We start from the raw sequence: 21642 nt of genomic DNA, 5'->3' as shown, positions 1-21642 counted from the left end.
TGATTGAAATATGCATCGTCTTCTTGGCTAACTGTAAACCGCCATTAGCAAGTCCCTTTTCGATCAGGCCAGAACGTATATTTCTCTCTTTTCTTACTTACTTTTTTTTTGCTCCTTCGCGCTCGCAGCAATTTTAGTAAAATACGCATCTTGTTCAATTTCACAAACATTGCCCAGAATGTTCAATTTTGAGGATAAAAAACATGAAATTTCAAAAATATTTTAGCTCGCGCTTCGCACTTGCACTATAGGGGCTATGAGATTATTGTATATTGTGTTTTGTGTATGCTGTTTAATGAGAATAAAGAAGTGACTGTTTGGACTACCCCTATTAACTTTGAGCGGCTGATTGTGGAAAATACGGGTGCAAATATTTTTCGGCCCCTTCCCCGGTTTATTTCCAATTTGTCTAATTGCCAACTCGTCTACTATCGTTTGGTCCATCAGTTCGTCAACTCACCACATAGTCTTTTTTTTTCATTTAGTCTAATGCCATTCCGTCTAATGACCAGTGGACCCAAAAGCCATTTGGTCCATATACCATTTCATCTAATTGGACTATAAGTGTATTATTGTGCAAAATGAATGAAAATAAAATGGGTATTATAGACCAACCGGTTATGAGACTAAATGGTCATAGACGAGATGGTTATTAGACGAAGTGATGATTGGACCAAATGGTTAATGGACCAATGGCTGTTAGACGAAATGTTGATAGACAGATTGGCATTAGACTAAATGAAAGTAGACCATGTAATGAGTGGACAAGTTGGCCGCAGACGAATTGGCACCCCCCCCCCTATTGGCGATAGATCCGCCCATGCACTACTACTTCTTTCTTATCTCATTATGATCTCTCAGTTCCATATCCCCCCTCTCTCTCACTTTTTCTACGAGGACTCTTTTATCGTATGCATATCTTCCTTCGATTTCCTCCCCCCTCTCTCTTTCCCTCTCATGACTGCTGTTCCTTTATAGTTAATTCCCCTCTTTTCTCTCAAACCCCCTTTCTGTCTCAACATCTTTGCCCCCCCCCCCCCTCGGCATCTCTCCCATTCGTGAATTTCATTCAATTATTCTACCCCTTTCAATATCTCCAACATGCTTCTATACTCCTCAATGTGCCATACACACCTTGAGAGAGAAAAAAAAAAACCCTCAAGAGATATATGGGCAGAAATAGCATGGGTCAAAGAAAGAAGCATTAATGGTTCAAGATTATGGGATTCACAGAATTTAATGCATATGTAGAGTAAATACATGGTTATAATGTAGTAACATATTGATAATGGCAGTTAAAAGGAGGGTAATCCTTGTGACTTGGCCTTATAAAAATTTTGGCTCGCGACTTGCGCTCGCATAAACGGTTAAAAATATTACCTGATACATCATATTCATAATTACAAAAGTGCTTGAAATTTCCAGTTTTCATACCATGTTATCATCAGATTTCGCGCCTCATTAGGCATTTATAGATCAGATATTAATTTTAATGGTTAAATTGTCCTTTCTGTTTCATCTCGCTCTTAGCAAGAGGAATAGGAAGATATTCATCACTTTCATGTCCCGGTCCTTTGTCAAATCTATCAGCTCTTTATTAAGTGCGATCCAAATCCACCTCACAAAGTACTTGAGCTGAAATTGACCCCTTTTTCAGATCAGAATGTCAAATATTTTAAGGTCGCGCTTCGCGCTCGCTTTGATTTTCAATTTCATGTTAAAATATATATTCAGAATGCCTAGATTGTAGGCCTAAATCGGAAACACGCGAGCGCATGTCTATCTAGATACTCAACTTGTTAGTATTTCAACCATTATCCAGTTTCTGAAAAACAAAATTCTGCTAGCGCTTTGTGCTCGCATTTTTTATGTAGGAAGAACCCCTATTACTCATCCTTATTATACAAAACAGGAATAGAGTGTCCCATTTTTTAGGTCTAAATGTCGATTTTTTTCCGCTCGCGCTTCGCGCTCGCATTAATTGTTTTATAACGACGATCCTGTTCATGGTCACAATAATTGATTAAAATTTTCCATTCTTTATGTAGAAGTGTAAAAAAAATATCGGCTCGCGCTTGCATTATTTTATTGTTGAAATATGTAACGTCTCCATGGCTAAGTGAAATAAGCAGTCCTTAACAGGTACCTTTTTGATCAGTTCAAAACGTATACAAAAATCTTATGCTCGCGCTAATTTGCGCGAGCATTATTAAAGTAACAAAGATCGGCAATTTGACATCCTTTCCATGATGATTTAAAAGACATGACTAGACATGTCTCGTTTTTAGGTCTAAATCTTCCAATTTTGTGCTCGCGCTTCGCATCAATTGCTAAGTTATATACCTATCCTGTTTAAGTTACAAAAAGTGCCTATGATTTCAATTCTGTTCGCACTTCGCGTTCTTAGTAATTATTTAGTTGCATACACATCTTTTTCATGATAAACATTGCCCAGAAATTTCAAACTTTGGGGAAAAACATATTTTTTTTAATAAATTAGCTCGCACTATATAAAAAGGGTTATGATATTATATATTTATGTTGATTTATAAGACAAAAGCTAAGAAGTGACATTTCTTCAAAGAAACAAATATAAATCATATTCGTGCGGCCGATTGGGGAAAAATAATGGTGAAAAAAAATTTGCCCCCCCCCCCTTTGGCGAAAGCTGGATCCACCCCTTCATCCTATTTATTTCTCTCCTTCCGTCCATCTCTCCATTCTTCCAGGAGCCGCGGAATAGTTTTGAAAAATGTTTTTTCAAAACTTTTTTTTTGTATTTCTACCAATAAATTAATGAAAATAATGCGGTACAAAAATCAATGTCATTCTTCTTCCTGTTTTAAACTATATACGTGTACAAAAAACGCACCACCAGCTAAAAAAAAAAAAAAAAACTTGGGGGTCACAACCCGAGCACCCCACTTCCCAGGGCCATATACAAGGATTCTAATTTATTAATTTTAACGAAAGCATGAGACATCATTTGTTGAAAAAAAATTAAAGAGAGCTATTAATGACTGCATGTGGTCCTACATGTACCGGTACGCTAGATCTGCGCACAAAACTGCTTTCATATGACACGCAAAAGGGATAAATCTTAGTGGAAAAGTGGGATAAAGCAAACAGGATTTAGAAACTGCCTTCGTTGGCGTTCAATAATATGGGTGGTATGATACAAATTCTGCTAGCTTATTCGTACTATTATTTCTGGCCATTGTACTTAGATCTATATTTTAATGTGGAAACATTTTTAAATTTTTTTTATGATACAAATCGAGCGAGGCAAGTACAATGATATGGGGCAGAGTTCCAAGTCTTCGTGCCCCAGACTGAATATATTTTGACATCAACTTACTCCAAAAACAAGTGTTATGTTTTATTTTGTATTATTCATTTTTTAAGTATAAGGTAAAATTATAAGTCTCGGAGTGTCAGTTAATGCTGCAAAAGATGTATAAGGCCTACTCTTTTGCAGCACTATCCAGCTACCGCAGCGAGGACGCCCTCCGAGAAGGTAGCCATATCAAAACTCAAAACAAAAAATTCCACTTAGATTACTGGTGGATCCAAGGGGCATAATTATCGAGAGCCAAATTTGTAATTTGTAACATAAACATGCCCTTTTTACCCAAGCATGCCCCTTGAAAGTGAGGATATATATAGGCCCAATTTTTTTGCTTGTCAATTTTTAGGGACGAAATTTTGGATTTTTTGTAAAAACATTTTGTAATGCTTATCAAATTTGCATCGGGAAAATGTGCCTCCATAGGCCCTGTCTCCCTTAATTTGAGGTGGGGACCATTGGCAACGGAAAGCAAAAATTTAGGGGGGGACCACCAAAATTTTGTGAAAAGCCCCCCCCCCCCCAAAAAAAAAAAAAGTTTATCAACCCAAATTTTAGGGGAGACCACATGAAATTTTTAGGGGGGTCCACTGGAATTTAGGGGGCAGGCAGGAAAAAAAAATGACAAGCAAAAAAAACAAAAGGTTATCAACAACAAAAAATTAGGGGGGGGGGGGGGCGATTGTCCCCCCACCTCAAATTTAGGGGGGACACGACCCCCCCCCCCCCCCCCGCTGCCTATGGGGGGACGTTGTTGGGTTTTTTTTTTGCTAATTTTTTTTTTCGGTCCCCCCCCCTTTTTTTGTCAAAAATGTTGGTGCCCCCCCTTAATTTTTTGACTGCCGCCGCTAATAGTGCCCCCTCTCCTTTGGAAAATCCTGGACCCTCCCTTGCCTAGATATAGATGTTTAAAGAATTAATTATTTTGAAAGTCAGAGTGCCCCTGCCCCCCCCCCATGCTTTAGTTATCATGGCATAAAACTTATGTCATATCTAATCCTTATATCAGCAAGAGGTCAGAGCATACAGTATCCGTCACCAAACGACTGCATTTGAGCCATTTATTTTCTCTTTTCTCTTCTTTCTATTTTTGGTTGTTATTTAATCATTGTTTATTTGGATAAGCTCGGATCCGAGACTAACTGGGACGGTGAACGCACTTTCGTTCGAGTTGTGTATTTGGGTAACAATACGCCGAGGCGAGAAAGGACACGCCCACAATCCCTCGTTCAGTGCCGAGCTCTGAGAATACGTGTCGACGAAATTTCAAAATGAAATTTGTACACAAATCTGTCACAATTCGGACCCACTTTAGCCTCAGATTAACAGATAATTAGATCTCTTTGGAACACTAAAAGTCATTCACTTGGGGTTTTTTAATATGCTGATTCAGGTGAGGTACTTTTCAATGCTTTTAAACATAGATTTAAAAAATTAGATTTTCGTTTTGGGATCCCTATTAATAAGAAAAGTAAAAAAAAATCTGCTTGTGGTTTGTTTAATTCCAAGCAAAAGGTCAAAATCTAATAGATAACTGTTTAAGCCACCCTTCCATAACTCACCTAGCAATTTTGTTAGACCCAGTTACATGTATCTAAAACATGTGTTATTATACAACTCTTCTAAGTCAGACAGATTTCTTTGTTCCTGAAAAATTCAACTTAAGCAAAGTTACTTTTACTCTCTTTCAAATCCAGATATCAGAAATAAAAAAGGTTTGATTAAAATTTGAGGAAGTTTCTATGCAAATGGGGTTCGCAATCACCACAAAATTTGTCATAAAGCATCATGTTGGACTTGTAGGAAAAAGTACTATGAGAACTTACCAAACCATGTATTGAATTCTTTACTCTGTTAAATTCTCGGTTGTAAAATATCATCATCATTGTGTTTATTTCATCAAATTAAAAAATGAAATGGAAGGAAGTGCTCAAAACGTGAACTGATGAACTGCCAAACTGACAACTTTGATGGTATATTTTATCTGGTGATCCTATCCATGCATTTTATGATTCCTTGAATGACCTCGAACTTGGATTAACCAACAAGAAAAATTAAGAAAAAAAGGATTAAATTTTGTCGCTTTCAAAATAGGTTAAATTTAAATATAAAACAAGAATGTTGAACTTATTTCAGTATCAGAAGCTGCAGAGCTGTATTGAATTGCACCATGCAGGCAAGACTGTCAATACTCTTCAAGGTTCAAGGAGCATGCCACTCTTGTATGTTTCCTTGTTTACCAATTACTCTAAATTATGATTTGGGCTTTTGAACTTTGGGGGATTGTCAGTAAGTTTTGTTTGAGGATCAGAGTGACATGCCTGCACAGCTCCCATAGTACCTGTTTGTGAAGTGTTGTTGAGCTCTGTCCAAGTCCCTGCTTACAATGGAGATGATGACTAGTATTAAATGTTGTATTTTTTTATTATTCTTTCAATAGTCTACTTCTATGGGTATGGTCATCCTGTTCCACCATGCAATGAAGATCATCAATAAACTGGATGGAAGAATGAGTTAATATTCTCTTCCCCAAGAATTTCTTCTACTCCAGCAATAAAACACCTCGCGATTTCCATTATGACTTGCCGCAGCCCCCAATTTGGTTGCAGACTCTTCAAGGGGATCTTTCCCTATCTTGGTATCTGCAAGAGAGCTTCAGTCCCCGTAGTTTCCAACAAGGGCCAGATCTCGTTGATCCAACAGTTGCATAAGCATGGATTATCTGGCTTTGAGAGGGCCTCGGTAGAACACGATTTCCATAAGGCGGGAACTAAATTGAAATTTGTACATCCCAAGAGACTGATATCAGAATCTAAGTCGGATGCATTTGAGAGAACTGCCTCTGGAAGATTAGAGAACTTTGGGGAGAACATGAAAAGAGAGGATGGGGTTACTTACAGTTCCTTTGAAGATGATGGTTTATCCAGTAAGAGTTTGCAGAACACAAAGCTGTCTTCTGCAGATGCGAGTGTCATTCCTGAAGACGAGGCTGAGGTTTGGGACCAGAACCAGGAATTGGAGATTGACATCCTTGAGGAGACAGAGAACCCCAAGATCCTTGAACACTTTGCTGACATACCACTCATGCCAGAGACATATGCCCTTGCCTCGTATGTGGACCATTCCGAGACCCTGCAGAAGCTTGTGCGAATGGGCGTGGACCTTTCCAAGGTGGAGAGCAGGAAAGGGGTGGCCACCATGCTTATGAAGATGGATTTTGACAGAGACATAAAGGACAAGCTATCATTTTTACATCACACGGGAGTCCCAGGAGAGCAACTAGGATCTTTTGTCACCAAGAACCCTTTCATTCTTGGTGAAGATGTGCGGAATCTAGAAGCCAGGGTACATTATTTGCATCAAAAAGGGTTTTCTGAGACTGCCATTTCCCAGATTGTTTGTCGTGCCCCTTACTTCCTTAATTTCTCTGTGAGTATAAAACTATATATACTTGAATTCATCTGTTCCTCTTTAAGTTTAACTTTCATTTCAAAGAAATTCATTTATCAGAAAGAATGATTTTCATTTACTTTACAGTGGAGAGTTCTGTAACATGCATTACTATGCAATAATTATTCTTTAATTAAACAAAAAATTGGGATACTATCCTATCACAGGCGGCTATTTGTCACTTCATGCTGTTCAATTTTGTGTGTGTGTGTGTGGGGGGGGGTTGACACATAGACCCCCCCCTCCTCTCTCTCTCTCTGTTGAATGATTGGTTTGCTACTTGAATCTCTGTCAGTGAATCAAATATACTCAATAAAAGAATACATGTACATGCCTTGACCTTTTTTATGCCCCCGCAAACGAAGTCCGATGGGGGCACTAAGCATTGCCCTTGTCCGTCCGTCCCCCCACTTGGTTTCCGCGCAATAACCCAAAAAATGTTTAATGGATTGGATTTAAAAAAATATTGGTGTGTAGGTAGATGACACCAAAATACAGGCTAAGTTCGAATTCGGAGTCCAGGGGTCAAAGGTCACAGCTCATAAAATATGCGAGTTGGTTTCCGCGCAATAACTCGAAAAATATTTAATGGAATTTAAAAAATTTGGGTGTGTAGGTAGATGACACCAAAATACAGGCTAAGTTTGAATTCGGAGTCCGCAGGTCAAAGGTCACAGCTCATTAAATGTGCGATTTGGTTCAAAGGTTTAAATTATATTGGTTTCTGCACGATATTAAGTTTAATCATATTGAATTAATTTCTGATCGCGTTAAGCGGGGGCGTCTGTGTCCTTTGGACACGTCAAATTTCTAGTTCTCTCTCTCTCTTTTATGTTGTAATTTAATTTTGATATGTCTTTCTTTTTATATTTTTTTTGAAGGTGGAGAGGATTGACAACAAACTAGGTTACTTTCAGCAGCTTTTAAGTTTTTCTGATTCCAAAGTCAGAGAGATTATCACCAGGTGTCCCAAGGTTAGTTGCATTGCAGTATTGTAATCTATTATTTTGATGAATCTATTGAGGGGTGGGGTGTAATGATGACCCCTCCCCCATCCCCTCTTTTGCATTTTCCAGAGCATCCTTAGACTTTAAACGTGTACAGTACAGTTAACCTCAATGTAAGTCAGGCAACTTGAAAGATCAGAGTGTTTCATGAAAGGATTTTATCAGACAATTACCATAGCAACAGTCCTCTCAGCCAGTCAGAATCAGGGAAAGTTGTCAGATCTGACAACTTGTCGGACATAAATGTTGATGAAACGCTCCCCAGAGCCCCATGACCAATAGTGTATCCAGCATCAACTACGACAAAGAAATGTATGGGCCCGTGCACAAGCATGATAGAGTCACTTTTGTCCCCAGACAATTGGGCCCATGAAATGCTATGTAGGATCTGATGCTGGATATGCGCCTGGTGACGTAAAGGTTTTGGATGAAATATGAAAGAATCTCTGTGATTTATTCCTGAGGAGCGTTTCATCAACATTTTTGTCCGACAAGGTGTCAGATCTGACAACTTTCCTTGATTTTGATTGGCTGAGGAACACTGTTACTGTGGTAACTGTTGGATAGAACAGGATTTGTCAGATAAAATGTCAGACAAACCCTTTCATGAAACGCTCCCCTGGTCAGTGTTTTGAGCAAGTACTTTCAACAATGATCTTGATTGGCCATTGGCCTTTATAAAACAGGGACCAGAATATATAAGCCTAAAAGAAAAATGTGTTTTTTATTTCAAAATGTAACAACAAAATTCACCAATTTAAGTCAAAAAGATTTCTGCGGTTTCTTGAGATTTGAGTGAGGAAGATTTGCCTTTACATCCAGTTATCATTGTACCTCATCCAAGACCGATTCAAAGTGCTTTATTTCTGATTTTATGTGCTTTGTTCTTGGCTTAACTATGAGAGTAGACATTAATGTGTTGTTCTCACTAGCTTCTATGAAACAATATAGATTTGTCTTTCTTCCCTCTATGTACTTTTCCCCAATCAAATCTTCTGTAATTGTTTTAACAGGGTTGATTCATTTTTTATTTCATTTCTTTTGCTGGGGGCGGGGAGGGATTTCCCACTGTTGGGTAGAATTTAGCATCCCTCCCTGAATTATCTCATCTCTGCTAGTTCCATGGATATCCCTATGACCTTTGTGGATATTCAAACACCATTACAAATGTGATTTTTCAAGAGTTTTCCATCTTGTGGCAGTAATCATAGGATGAGCATTTGGACAATGCATCCATTGCTTTAGCTTTTTTTTTTTTTATTTATTTTTATGCTTTTAGCTGGTCACCATGAAAGTTTCAAGACCGAAGGAGAATTTGTTTGTCCTAGAGTTCCAGTGTGGTTTCAGTAAGGTTGCTTTACGCTCCATGGTCCTCAAAGAACCAGCAATGATGCTCAGAGGTATGTTTGAAGGCTTATATTGTTGATACAGAGGAGGGGGGCATTTTCACAAGGCTGTTCTTAAGTTTAGAGTGACTTAAGAACGATTAGTGATCCTTTCTTGTGGTATATGATATTCACCATTAAATGTTCATTGGTGATTATTTAGTGCGAAAGAAAGGTTCACCAGTCTTTCTTAAGGTCGCTCTTCACTTACGAACAGCTTTATGAAACGGCCACCTGGTGGTGTTTAATAATGCTGTCTGTATGTTATGAATGACTGCTGACCTTGAGGCCCGTAACACAAAGCTTAACAATCATCACAGAAGATTTTGTTACGGATCTTGATTCCATCAGTTGACTACAATGTACAATCATAAAAATCAAACATATGATTACCCGGTAATTGCTTACATTTGTGGTGTGGTGGCCGTTTAATAAAGCTGTTAAAGTTATGAGCAACGTTGTGAATGACTGGGGATCATTTCTTTGGAACTATATCAACACAAATGAAAATCTGGTGTGTAACTTTGATAGGTTACAAACAGCTGTTGTAATAGCATTTGTGTTAAATGAGAAACCCCCAAGTTTGACTTTTTACACACTTGGAGTACATTTTCATTCACCAAATTTTGAGAAAATTTAAACTTTGCACTTTACTAGTTTTCTTATTTACAAAGTTTGGATTTCAACTGAAGCAGGCGCGGATCCAGGGGGGACCCCCCCCCCCCCTTTGAGAAGCAAAAATTAAAATTTGTAATGTAAAAATGCCATTCAAAACGAGGTGTGCCCCCTCTTTTGAAAAAGAAGACCTTTTTTTGTCAAAATTTTTTCGGGTACGAAATATCCTTAATTTGTGGTTGGAAACCCGTTTTTTTTTTGGCTTGTCAAAATTTTTTTCCAAAATATTTGCCCCCCCCCCCCCCCTTTGGAAAATCCTGGATCCGCCCCTGAACTGAAGTGGATGAGAATCAAAGGGAATGAGAATCTGATTTGACACCCAAGACATGGTCACCACTAGCGTGTTAGTTGCATGACTTGCATACCGCCAAGTGAGCTAATTTCTTCTCAATTCAATAAATTCCCCAATCCCAACTGAAGCAAGAAGTTAAAATGGCAATTCATAAATCAATCAAAAACGTGAAAGCTGCAAAACACAAAAATAGAATCTCTATGCACTTTTAATGCTTGCCAGCCAATATATATATTTTTTTTTAATGGAAATACAGCTCTCCTAACAAAGTATTTAGGCGGTTGACAAGCACAATAAGGCCTATTCTTGAAACCTGCTAATTTGAATTTTGAGGTAAAATGCTCAGCTTGCAAACATTGAATATTTAGAAAACTTGCATTGTGGTACATAGTTGCGTAGAGGGTTTATAAGTAGGTCAATTCCCTTTTTAGCTTCAATTGGGATCTATGAAATAATAAAACTTTTCCAGTTGCTTTGAAACAGTTTCTTTGAGGCTATTGTAATCATAGTTTCTGGTACTGTTTTTTGTTTTAGCCCTTCTTTTGCGTGAATTTCTCCCCAGGGAGTGGAGACTGTTCAGTCATTTACAATTTTATCCATTTAGCCCCATTCCCTAGATAACTCTAGGTAATAACTGTACTAAATTTTTACCGATGAGGTAAAAAAACATGGACAATATTGACCGGATAAGGTCATCACATGCAAGACGCTTTGCTCTACTTTGTGAGTAAAAAAAATGGAAAAAAATAATTCATGAACACATAATTATCATATGCTATGTGAAAGAGTACTCTCTCAAATATTTTGATAATAATAATAGCCCATTTTTATAGAGTGCTTTTCCCATAATGGCTCCAAGCGCTTTACGGCATATTATTACCTCGGTCATTGGATTCATTTCAATCCTGCCCGAAAAATGCACAATTTCCACTCCCTGGGGAGCATTCCTTGCATTCATCACAGCCTCATTATGGCGCTGGCAAATTCAAACATAAAATATCTTTCGCATCCTACCGGGTACCCATTTAGGGTACCATACTTATGTACACTTGGATAATCAGTACCGTAGGTGTTCTTTGCTGTGATGCTGTCAAGGAATTCTTTTTTTGCAATACTGAAATATTTATCAGTTACATGTAAGTTGGAAATTATCTGATAAAGTAGTGAACACGAATGAAAATGTAAATAAGATGTTTCTAAATGGTGGAAAGGAATTCTAAAATCGTACAAAGTATCGCACATTTTTGTGACCTCACAGGTAAACATCGTTTGATTTCAACTTTTGACTACCTCCACAACGTCTTGGAGATCCCACACAAGACGTTTCTAAAGTCACCAGAAATCTTCCTCGGCCAGGTTAACAGGGTCAAGGATCGACACAAGGTAGTGTTCTTATTCCTCTGACTCATAGGTGAAGACTTTATTTGGAGGACTTGTTTAACCCTTACTCTGGTGGCCTAAAAAGCCCCTTAACATTTTTGGCAATAAAAACACTGTGTGAAGGATTGTGTCTCCTCATTTTATGCTTTTCCTTTTTCAAGTCTTGCACAACTTTTGCTACCAAATGAATGTATTTCATGGTGTTTATTGTTAGATAAATGTGAATAAAAATCAAGATAAAAACAGAAACAGAAAAAGTTGAAAAACAAAAAAAAATGTACATAAAAGGCCCCTATAAAATGGATGATTATTATTTTGTTACTTATTATTTTTTGACATTAATAAGAATACCAAGAGTCTTTTCCAAACCAAAGATTTCAGCTTCAAGGAATTTATTCATAGGTTTACAGCCAAATTCTTATTTCCTGCATAAATTAGCAGAATCAATTTATTGAAAATTAATTTTGATAATTTTCAAACAATCAATCATACATTTTGTAGATAACATCATTGGTGATGTACGTGTCAATTTTCTTTGCAATCAAGGACAGAGTTTTTGGTAAGGGCCCTTCAAGCCATTAGAGCTTCCCACCTCTGGTCTTTCCATATTACTTTTATTTTTGGATTCAACAGAACTAATTATCATCTATATAGTGCGTTTTAGCCATACATTTAAAATGCACATTTTGGTCTGCATCAGTTGCCTGTGCAGTATCAGAGCGTATCCCTAAAATGACCGAAATCCATAGGCTCCTGTACAAAATTTACTGTTGAGTACGAGACCATATTCAACAGTCTTTCACACAAATATACAATGCATACAACAGTGAAAGCAATGCGATGCGCAGCATAGATCTCAATGACGTCATAATGAACTACATGTACATGTAAGTCGCATGTCAATGACCAAAATTGATCCTTATAAAGTGATGCCATAATGTGATAAGTGATATAACTTTGTTATATCAAATTTCTCCCTCTTTTTTTTTTGGGGGGGGGGGGGTTGTATAGATGATAATTATATTGGATGGCATTATTTCATGAAATACCAGAAATATTCCACACGTTAGGGACAGTATTCCACTTATTTGCAATTTGTGGAATATTTTCCCAAACTCTTGGAATATTTCTGGTATTCCATTCTGAGCCATCCAATATAATATGAAATATTTTTCATTTGAACAATTTACCTTGGTAAAATTACATGAATATCAACCAATCAGAATTGCTGTTTGATATTTGCAACTTATGGAGGATTTTTGTGTTGTATTGGGGTTAGGTAGGGTTTTGTAGTTGATTTTGATGTAGTTTCCTTTCTCTTGAATCTTTCTCCTAGTATCTGACATTGCTAGGACGGAACAAGTATGATCCCAAAGAGCCTGGTTATGTTCCGCTGATGTCCATGTTCAAACTACCTGATGAGGCCTTCTGCAAAGACATCGCTAGGACTTCACTCGGAGAATATGAGAGGTTCTTGAAGACAAGCCGTTCATGATGCTTTCATCATAGGAAGGCGCACATCTTCTTATTCAAATGGCTTTCCGTAAAAACATCGCCAGGACTTCATGAGAATACAAGGAATAAGCCAGTTCGAAGTTCCTTTCTGCGCATGATCAAAAGATTCTACGCATGATCAGAGGAAGGTCATTTGTACTAAAGTGAGATGGTGGTTTAAAATCTAATGAGATAAGCACCAACTTTGATGTCTTGATTATTCATATATTCTTTTGAATTGTGGTTTTCATTTACATCCACAAAAAACAACAATGCGTCCACGAACGACTGGTATTTCACAGTTTGCCAAGAACATTGTGCAACATGCTATGATATGCATTCAAAGTAGGAATGCAACAAATACCTTCATAAAGTGTTCATTGGTGTGCTATTCTAGTCACCTGGGGGGTGTTTCATGAAAGTTGTCAGCACTGACTAAATTGTCAGTGCTGACAATTTCAGTGAAATCCTTGGTTTGATTGGCTGTGAGGCACTTGCCTCTGACTGTTACTATGGTAACTGTCGGAGAAAGCCAACTTGTCAGTGCTGACAACTTTCATGAAACGCTCCCCTGGTCTATTCAATTTCTTCATCCTGCTATGTAAGGCAAGCTCACGTAATATTTTGCTTTGAAATCTGCCTATCATAATGAAAGAAATGAAAGGTCATTTGACCAAAATTGTCCATGAAGTAACTACGAATTGGTCTATTTGTGAAGACCAGCCATTTGTGATGCTGTTAACGTGAAACTGGTTTAATATAAAATGCTTCCATGGTTCAAATTATATGAGGTTTGCTTGCATGAAAGTTACACTGATTCCACTCGATAAAAATCAAGCCGTTGAAGATTCACAAATTAATGACTCAACTAAACTCATGAGCCCGTATTCTGGAGTTGGGTTTAACTTAAACTCAGGTTTAAACTTGTGGTTTAAGTATGGATAGCCAATTGTTATATAAATCACTAACACTAACAGATATCATATTTCATCTCATTTGGCTCTCATATCATTCATAATTGTCTAGGAAGTATAAATAGATGATTGTCTTCACCATCGATTAATCAGGAAAGAGCACAGTAAACATAAGAAACATACAACTTTATGTCTTCTATTAGTGATTTATGTAACAATTGGCTATCCATACTTAAACCACAACTTTGAACCTGAGTTTAAGTTAAACCCGACTTCAGAATACCCGGCCATGTAGTTGCAGAATGCAATAGTTTCACATAGATTTGGATAATTGGGTAAACCAGATTTTTTAATCCAATCTATAAAGCTGAATAGCGAGCACACTGAAAATCCAAACACTGTTAAGCACATGAGGGAACATCTTATATTTTGCTTATTTCTTGGAAATTAGTAATTTTCTCCCAGAATCAATTGGAACTTGTGTTTGCAATGACTTGTCATTTCTTTGGGCAGTGTTTGAATCCAATTTTGAGACTGTTGCAATAGCTGTTGACATCCGTTCAGAGATATCAAGTTCAAAGACCAGCTATGCCAGAAATTTTCTGACTCACACCAGCTCGTAGCCCAAGATCATCACACCAGCAACTTCTTAACCCTAAATAGACTGGGCTACTTTTGACGCCTAAGAAGACTGAGGGGGGGGGGGGGACTGATTCAGCCCCCCACCTTATGATCTCGGCTGTATATCGCGTGATTGCGACGAAAATTGGCACGTGCGTTACCCATGGCATAATCTCCAAGACTATAAAATCAAATTCTGCCAAAAATCTCATTGCTAATAAATTATGCTAATTTATGCATAAAATCAAGTTTGCTCTAATTAACTAAATAATACCCCTAAAATGCTAATTTTTGGTACACGGACTCTTTATAGGGATTTGATCAAATGTACAAAATTTCAGCATCACCTTTATTTTCTTATGTATTTTATTGTTTTCTACATTTCTTATGTATTTCTTTTTTATTGTTTTTTCAATGAAAATTAACAAGGTTTTTATTTTGACCATAAACAAGATGGAATTGATTTTAATCAGTAAAAGGGAAAATAATTGATGAATTTTGGCTAACACTATTTGCATTGGATTTGTACACAAATTCACGTTTTTGAGTAATTTTGGGTCTGCATGCACTTACAAAATGCTGCGTAATTTCGGAACCGCGTGTCACAATTTTGGAATCAAAAGTTGCGCAAGACTTGAAAGTAAAAAGTCAGCAAATGACGCGATCAAAAAAATCTGCGCGGCGGATTTATCATGAAAAATTTAGAGGGGGGGGGGGGCTGATTCAGCCCCCCCAGTCTTCCCAAGACACGTGTAGCATATGGTACGCGAGCTTTCTCTGCCTCAGCACCTTCCCTCTGGAATAATTTGCCGTTGAATGTAAGAATTATACCATCACTGGAGACCTTCAAATCTAAACTGAAGTCTTATTTTTCTAACTTTAGTTATTGGCACTTTGACACTCGTCCAAACTTTCTCATTCTTTTTTTTATTGTGCGCCTCGGAATAGAATATTTCCAGATAGATGGCGCCATATAAATGCCTATTATTATTAGTATTAATTTATATGGGGATAGGATGTGATACATATTTGAGGGGATAAGCAAGAGTCCCTAATCCGGTAGTCTTGTGCATCATATGTGAGACTTTGCATGTCTGAACTGTTGAACATTACCCATTGCTTCCGGGATGGAGTTGAAGTATGATCTTCTTCTTGTCCATTAAAAAATATTCTGGATCTTGTTTTATCATGAAAGTTTTTTGCTCCACGATGTGCAACAGACTCAAGAACACAGAATATGTATTGAAAATGTCTGTCAAGTGACAAAGAACAGCTGTTGGGTCAGGTGTTTGTTGAAAATTGGAGAACAGGAACAGCAGTTCTGTCCTTAAGTTTTGGAGCCGACGGAAAATTTCAATTAATCGTTTGTCAAGAGTCTGGGGCGAAACTACCATTTTGATTCACTAATTTCAGACAGACTTCTTGTTTGTTCATTGTCACAAAGGGCATTTGACAATACATTTTCTCTGTTCTAGAATCCGTTGAGGATTGTGGAGCAACAACTCCCCATTGCCAAGGTGAGGAATGCATATATTTCAATTAATTCATATTCTTGCTGAATCAACCATATTCAATCCAATCGGCCAGATTACAGCAGAAGTAACCTCGCCAAAGGTATATTTGACCCATCAACGTTTTCAATTATGATGTATCAATCAAATTCAGTATAGCAGGTAGCACAAATGATAATAATCATTTTCAGTGGTGGGGCCTCTACATAATGTCTTGCATAAGGATCTTTTATCACATGCAGTGTTGTAATTGTATTTTTTGCAATAAAGATTTCTATACAAATGTAAACAAATGGAAACAAGCTGTATTTATTTTGAAAAACATGTTGCTTTTATTCTTTAACTCATTTCAGTTGTGAGAGTGATTGGATGAATGCTCCTTTTCAAAATTCATTGAATTCTAAAAGTAAAGAGATGATGCATATTGGTATGTATCTCTAAGAGCCCTCACATGAAATTTCAGATGATAAAATACATACTAAAGTTATAAAAACAAGTGGAATGCCTCTGGCCGTCTCACCTGCATCACGCGATTCAATATAGCAGCAGTGCTGATTTTGAAAACTACTATAACTCGCACAAGATGTTCAGTGATACTCTTATTTCCACGTTTTATGAACTAGACCAATACACTTATAGAGATATGATGGCAATTCAACAAATACCCCCAACGTGGCCAAAGTTCTTTGACCTTACATGACCTTTGACCTTGATCATGTGACCTGAAACTCGCACAGGATGTTCAGTGATACTTGATTACTATTATGTCCAAGTTTTATGAACTACCGTAGACCAACACACTTTCAAATTTATGGCTGTAATTCAACAAATACCCCAATTTGGCCAAAGTTCATTGACCCTAAATGACCTTTGACCTTGATCATGTGACCTGAAACTTGCACGGGATGTTCAGTAATACTTGATTACTATTATGTCCAAGTTTCATGAATCAGATCCATAAACTTTCAAAGTTATGATGGTAATTCAACAGATACCCCCAATTCGGCCAAAGTTCATTGACCCTAAATGACCTTTGACCTTGGTCATGTGACGTGAAACTCATGCAGGATGTTCAGTGATACTTGATTAACCTTATGTATAAGTTTCATGAACTAGGTCCATATATTTTCTAAGTTATGATGACATTTCAAAAACTTAACCTTAGGTTAAGATTTTGATGTTGATTCCCCCAACATGGTCTAAGTTCATTGACCCTAAATGACCTTTGACCTTGGTCATGTGACATGAAACTCAGGCAGGATGTTCAGTAATACTTGATTAACCTTATGGCCAAGTTTCATGAACTAGGTCCATATACTTTCTAAGTTATGCTGTCATTTCAAAAACTTAACCTCAGGTTAAGATTTGGTGTTGACGCCGCCGCCGCCGTCGGAAAAGCGGCGCCTATAGTCTCACTCTGCTATGCAGGTGAGACAAAAAACCACCAAACATAATAAAATACAGTGTTTTTCTTTTTGGATACTAAAAAAACAACACAACCCCCCCAGAAACTTACACAGTGACAAAGATCTCAAAGGGGAAAACTTTTTGTTGAGGGACTTAGACTTTTAACCATTTAAATGAGAATGAACTACAATACTATTAAAATTTCATCAAATACTTTTTGCTACGTTAGGAAGGTTTTCGTGTTCCAATGTCTCAAAAATACAAAGTTCTGAATTTATAGGCAAGTCCTCTGTTAAGAAATGGAAGTCCTATAGCAGTTTACATTTGAGGGACATGAAGATTAAAGCATCATTACAATCTTTGTACAACAATATTACTGGTAGTGCATAAATGTACCTAAAAGATGACATCAATATTGGGAACATTCACCAAGCAAGGCAGATCATTCTTAAAAAAATATATAACACTGTTAAAGAGCTCATAACATATCAAACATAACATAAACACTTGTACGTGGGGGGGGGGGGGTTCCCCTTAAGCTTCGGCTCTGTGCTGTTAAGCATACAATTAAGAAATACATGGGGTTTTTTTTTTGGGGGGGGGAATAATATGAAAGTACGGGCATTTGAAGAGTAGAACCATGCAATTGACTTATAAAAAAAAAAAATCTAAATATGCAAACAATTTGAAAGCTCTGAATATCTTTTATCACACTTCCCATACAAATTTATACAGTAAAAAAAATGAAAACATTCTACTGGGAAAAAATATTATGCACTCATGGGTGACGCTGCTTTAAATCCTTTGGTTTTAAATATCGGAGACCCTCCCCTCTATATAAACAACTCTTACAGATGACAGAGACATTGTATAATTTTGTATCAGGGGAGGGTTTCATCAACATTTTCGTCAGACAGGTTGTCAGGTCTGACAAGTTTCCTTGATTATGATTGGCTGAGAGGCACTGTTACCATAGTTACTGTCGGATAAAACAGGACTTGTTAGATAAAACGTCTGACAAGTCCTTTCATGAAATTCTCACCTGGTCTTGATTCCAGGCAAAATATTTTTCAGGGGCTACTTTCACTACCTAGGCAGGATATTTGGAAGGGGGGGTTGATTTGAATGAAAATTTTGACAAGCCAATTCGTAAAAAAAAAATTGACAAGCAAAAAAATAAAGGTTTTCAAAAAATAATGAGGGGGGGGGGGTGAACCCCCAACTTGGCAACATATCAGCCATGCCAGAGTTGGTTATCAGACAAGAAATCATATAACGAAGCATCAAAGAGCATTCAACAGTACATTTTTTTTCTTTAAAAACAACAAAAATGACAGGACCTCATTCAGCCCTACAGAGGAATACATGAATAACATACAACACATAAAAACATCAGCAAAATTATAGTGAATTGAACTGTGTATTATACATACAAGAAAATGAAGATGATTAGTGCTCTGTGACATATAATCAATCTTACGCTGATCAAATGTGTGTGAAAAAACCAAGTATTGATCGTACATGGGTCCTATTAAGATTTTCTCTCAACTTTAATGTCCCCTTAAAGGGGAAGTTCACCCTGGCAAAAAGTTTATTTTAAAAATAGCAGAAAAAATTAATAAAAAATATTGGCAAAGGTTTGAGAAAAATCCATCAAAGAATTAAAAAGTTCTTATACTTTCAATTATTTGATTTGTGACGTCATATGCGAGCAGCATTCCTACACAGCGAATGGTTAAAAAATCAATGAAATTTCTCAGAAAATTGAAAATGATTTTTACTGTACCTTTTGTATATTAATAGACAAATCATTTCACAATCGATCGTAAATAGAAAACAAAAATAAGTCATCAGAAACCATCAAAAAAGTGAAATTCATGCATTTTATATCATACAACATATGGGCAGCTGCTAGTGTATGACGTCACAAATCCAAAACCTAAAATCCTAATAACTCTTTATCTTTAACGGATTTCCCTCAAACATTGGCCAATATTTTTAAAATATTTTTTCTGCTATTTCTTACAACAAACTTTTCTTCAGGGTGAACTTCCCCTTTAACTAAAGAACTATAAGTTAATATTTGGCACAGGACTACCGTATCTGATTTATAATCTTAAAGAACCGATTGCCCAGTGTCAAGAAAAATATAGGTCTGAATATGGCCACTGGTAGAAATTAAAGCAAATCTGAAGTCATGAATATGCAGGGTATATTAAAGCAAACAAGTATTGAAATATATCGACTCCTTCAGGAGCATCTTCAGATATGGGGAGCATTTCATGAAACTAATAGTCTGAGAATTCAATTGACCTAAAGTCATAAGCTACTGAAATCCTTGCTTCTGATTGGCTCAGAGCAGATTTGTCAGTGAAAATCATTATTTGTTTCATGAAACACTCCCAAGATAGTATTTTTGTAAATGGCGAAACTTGCCAAAATCATTTTTTGTTGAATTCACAAGATTGGATTTATCGGGAAGTACTGCAGCACAGAAATGGAAATGCAGTAAACACATTGAGTGGCTTTGTGTAAATCACAAAACTAAAGATAAAGTAAAAGGGTTGGACCACAGAGTACCTGCTTAATATAAACCTGGTTGAAAAGCATTCTATCCAACTATTCACTTTAAGAAATAGACACAATTTATCTCCTTTGTGTTCAGGGAATTAATGTTTAAATTATGCAACATTTATATAGTGCTTAATGTAATGTTTGAAAATGCTGCATACTAGTATCCTGGCTTTAACAAGGCACCCTTATCAGACTCGAGCATTCAAGGAATTCCCTCCTTCCGGTGGGCCATTTCATAAAGCTGTTTATAAGTTAACAGCGACTTAAAGAACGGCTGGTGATCCTTTCTTATGCGCTAAACCATCGCCAATGAACATGTTGGTGTATACCATTAACACAAGAAAGGATCACCAATCGTTCTTAAAGTTGCTCTTACCTTAAGAACAGCTTTGTGAAGCACCTACCGGGTATTTACTACACCTGGGTGGATAGTGACAAATGTATATACACCTTGCGAAAGGACCCGGCTGCCATGGCAGGATTCTTAGTACCTTTGCATTCAAACATGACTTAAAGTCACACTTAACTCTGAGAAATGGCCTGAAATGCATCGAGAGACGTTTATGTATAACAATGTCTACAATTATTCTATTGCTACATGTACAAATGTAATTTGATAATCTTCCAAGTGATAACCAGATGTAAATCCATTTCTCACAAGCTTGATGAGTGGTTCAAATCTCTCACAAGTTTATAAAACTGCAGGTTGCTGGAGTTCTGAAGTTATTTCTTGCTTTCTCTTTTCTGTGTGTGAGTGAGAAGAGAAAAGGATTTGAAATGAAAGGATATCTTGAAGAGGAAGATGACATAGATGTATACTAAACCAAATAAAAGAAGACAAAAATACTGAAAAACTACAATCAAACACACACAATAACATGCAATTAGACAAGTTCACTTTGCATAAAATGTATCAAAACCTAAAATATAATGTGTGACCAAGCAGCCTAATATCTCGGTCACATTTGTTCTACGGCGAGTCGAAAACAGCCGTTTTAACATTTTTTGTACTAGCTACATATAGGCGGTTTGAATAACAAGTGGAATGCCTCTGGCCGTCTCACCTGCATCACGCGATTCAATATAGCAGCAGTGCTGATTTTGAAAACTACTATAACTCGCACAAGATGTTCAGTGATACTTGGTTACTCTTATTTCCACGTTTTATGAACTAGACCAATACACTTATAGAGATATGATGGCAATTCAACAAATACCCCCAACGTGGCCAAAGTTCTTTGACCTTACATGACCTTTGACCTTGATCATGTGACCTGAAACTCGCACAGGATGTTCAGTGATACTTGATTACTATTATGTCCAAGTTTTATGAACTAGACCAACACACTTTCAAATTTATGGCTGTAATTCAACAAATACCCCAATTTGGCCAAAGTTCATTGACCCTAAATGACCTTTGACCTTGATCATGTGACCTGAAACTTGCACAGGATGTTCAGTAATACTTGATTACTATTATGTCCAAGTTTCATGAATCAGATCCATAAACTTTCAAAGTTATGATGGTAATTCAACAGATACCCCCAATTCGGCCAAAGTTCATTGACCCTAAATGACCTTTGACC

The 21642-nt window shown here is 37.0% G+C and overlaps 2 protein-coding genes across 3 annotated transcripts in view; one reads left to right on the top strand and one right to left on the bottom strand.

Moving 5' to 3' along the window:
* Positions 1 to 5784: 5784 nt before the first annotated feature.
* Positions 5785 to 15972, top strand: LOC129262609 (transcription termination factor 3, mitochondrial-like). Its single transcript, XM_054900748.2, has 5 exons — positions 5785 to 6775; positions 7678 to 7770; positions 9083 to 9203; positions 11414 to 11538; positions 12872 to 15972. Exons 1-5 carry the CDS (start codon positions 5924 to 5926, stop codon positions 13028 to 13030), a joined length of 1350 nt encoding a protein of 449 aa, XP_054756723.2. The 5' UTR covers positions 5785 to 5923; the 3' UTR covers positions 13031 to 15972.
* A 411-nt stretch (positions 15973 to 16383) lies between these two features.
* LOC129267042 (serine/arginine repetitive matrix protein 1-like) overlaps positions 16384 to 21642 on the bottom strand; it is a 33308-nt gene continuing 28049 nt past the window's right edge. For both annotated transcript variants that reach the window (XM_064102656.1, XM_064102661.1), the window contains exon 7: positions 16384 to 20800. In XM_064102656.1, coding sequence (XP_063958726.1) covers positions 20780 to 20800 — 21 coding nt within the window. In that variant the 3' untranslated portion in view covers positions 16384 to 20779. The remainder of the gene's footprint in view (positions 20801 to 21642) is intronic.

Source organism: Lytechinus pictus, chromosome 1, assembly GCF_037042905.1.
Source record: "Lytechinus pictus isolate F3 Inbred chromosome 1, Lp3.0, whole genome shotgun sequence".
Lineage (NCBI taxonomy): Eukaryota > Metazoa > Echinodermata > Echinoidea > Temnopleuroida > Toxopneustidae > Lytechinus > Lytechinus pictus.
This window is presented reverse-complemented; position numbering and strand designations above follow the sequence as displayed.

Coding starts and splice junctions, on each gene's coding strand:
- LOC129262609 (XM_054900748.2), top strand. CDS start 5,924: ATGACTTGCCGCAGCCCCCAATTTGGTTGCAGACTCTTCAAGGGGATC. Junction 7,771..9,082: donor TTATCACCAGGTGTCCCAAG/GTTAGTTGCATT, acceptor TTATGCTTTTAG/CTGGTCACCATGAAAGTTTC. Junction 11,539..12,871: donor GGGTCAAGGATCGACACAAG/GTAGTGTTCTTA, acceptor TCTTTCTCCTAG/TATCTGACATTGCTAGGACG.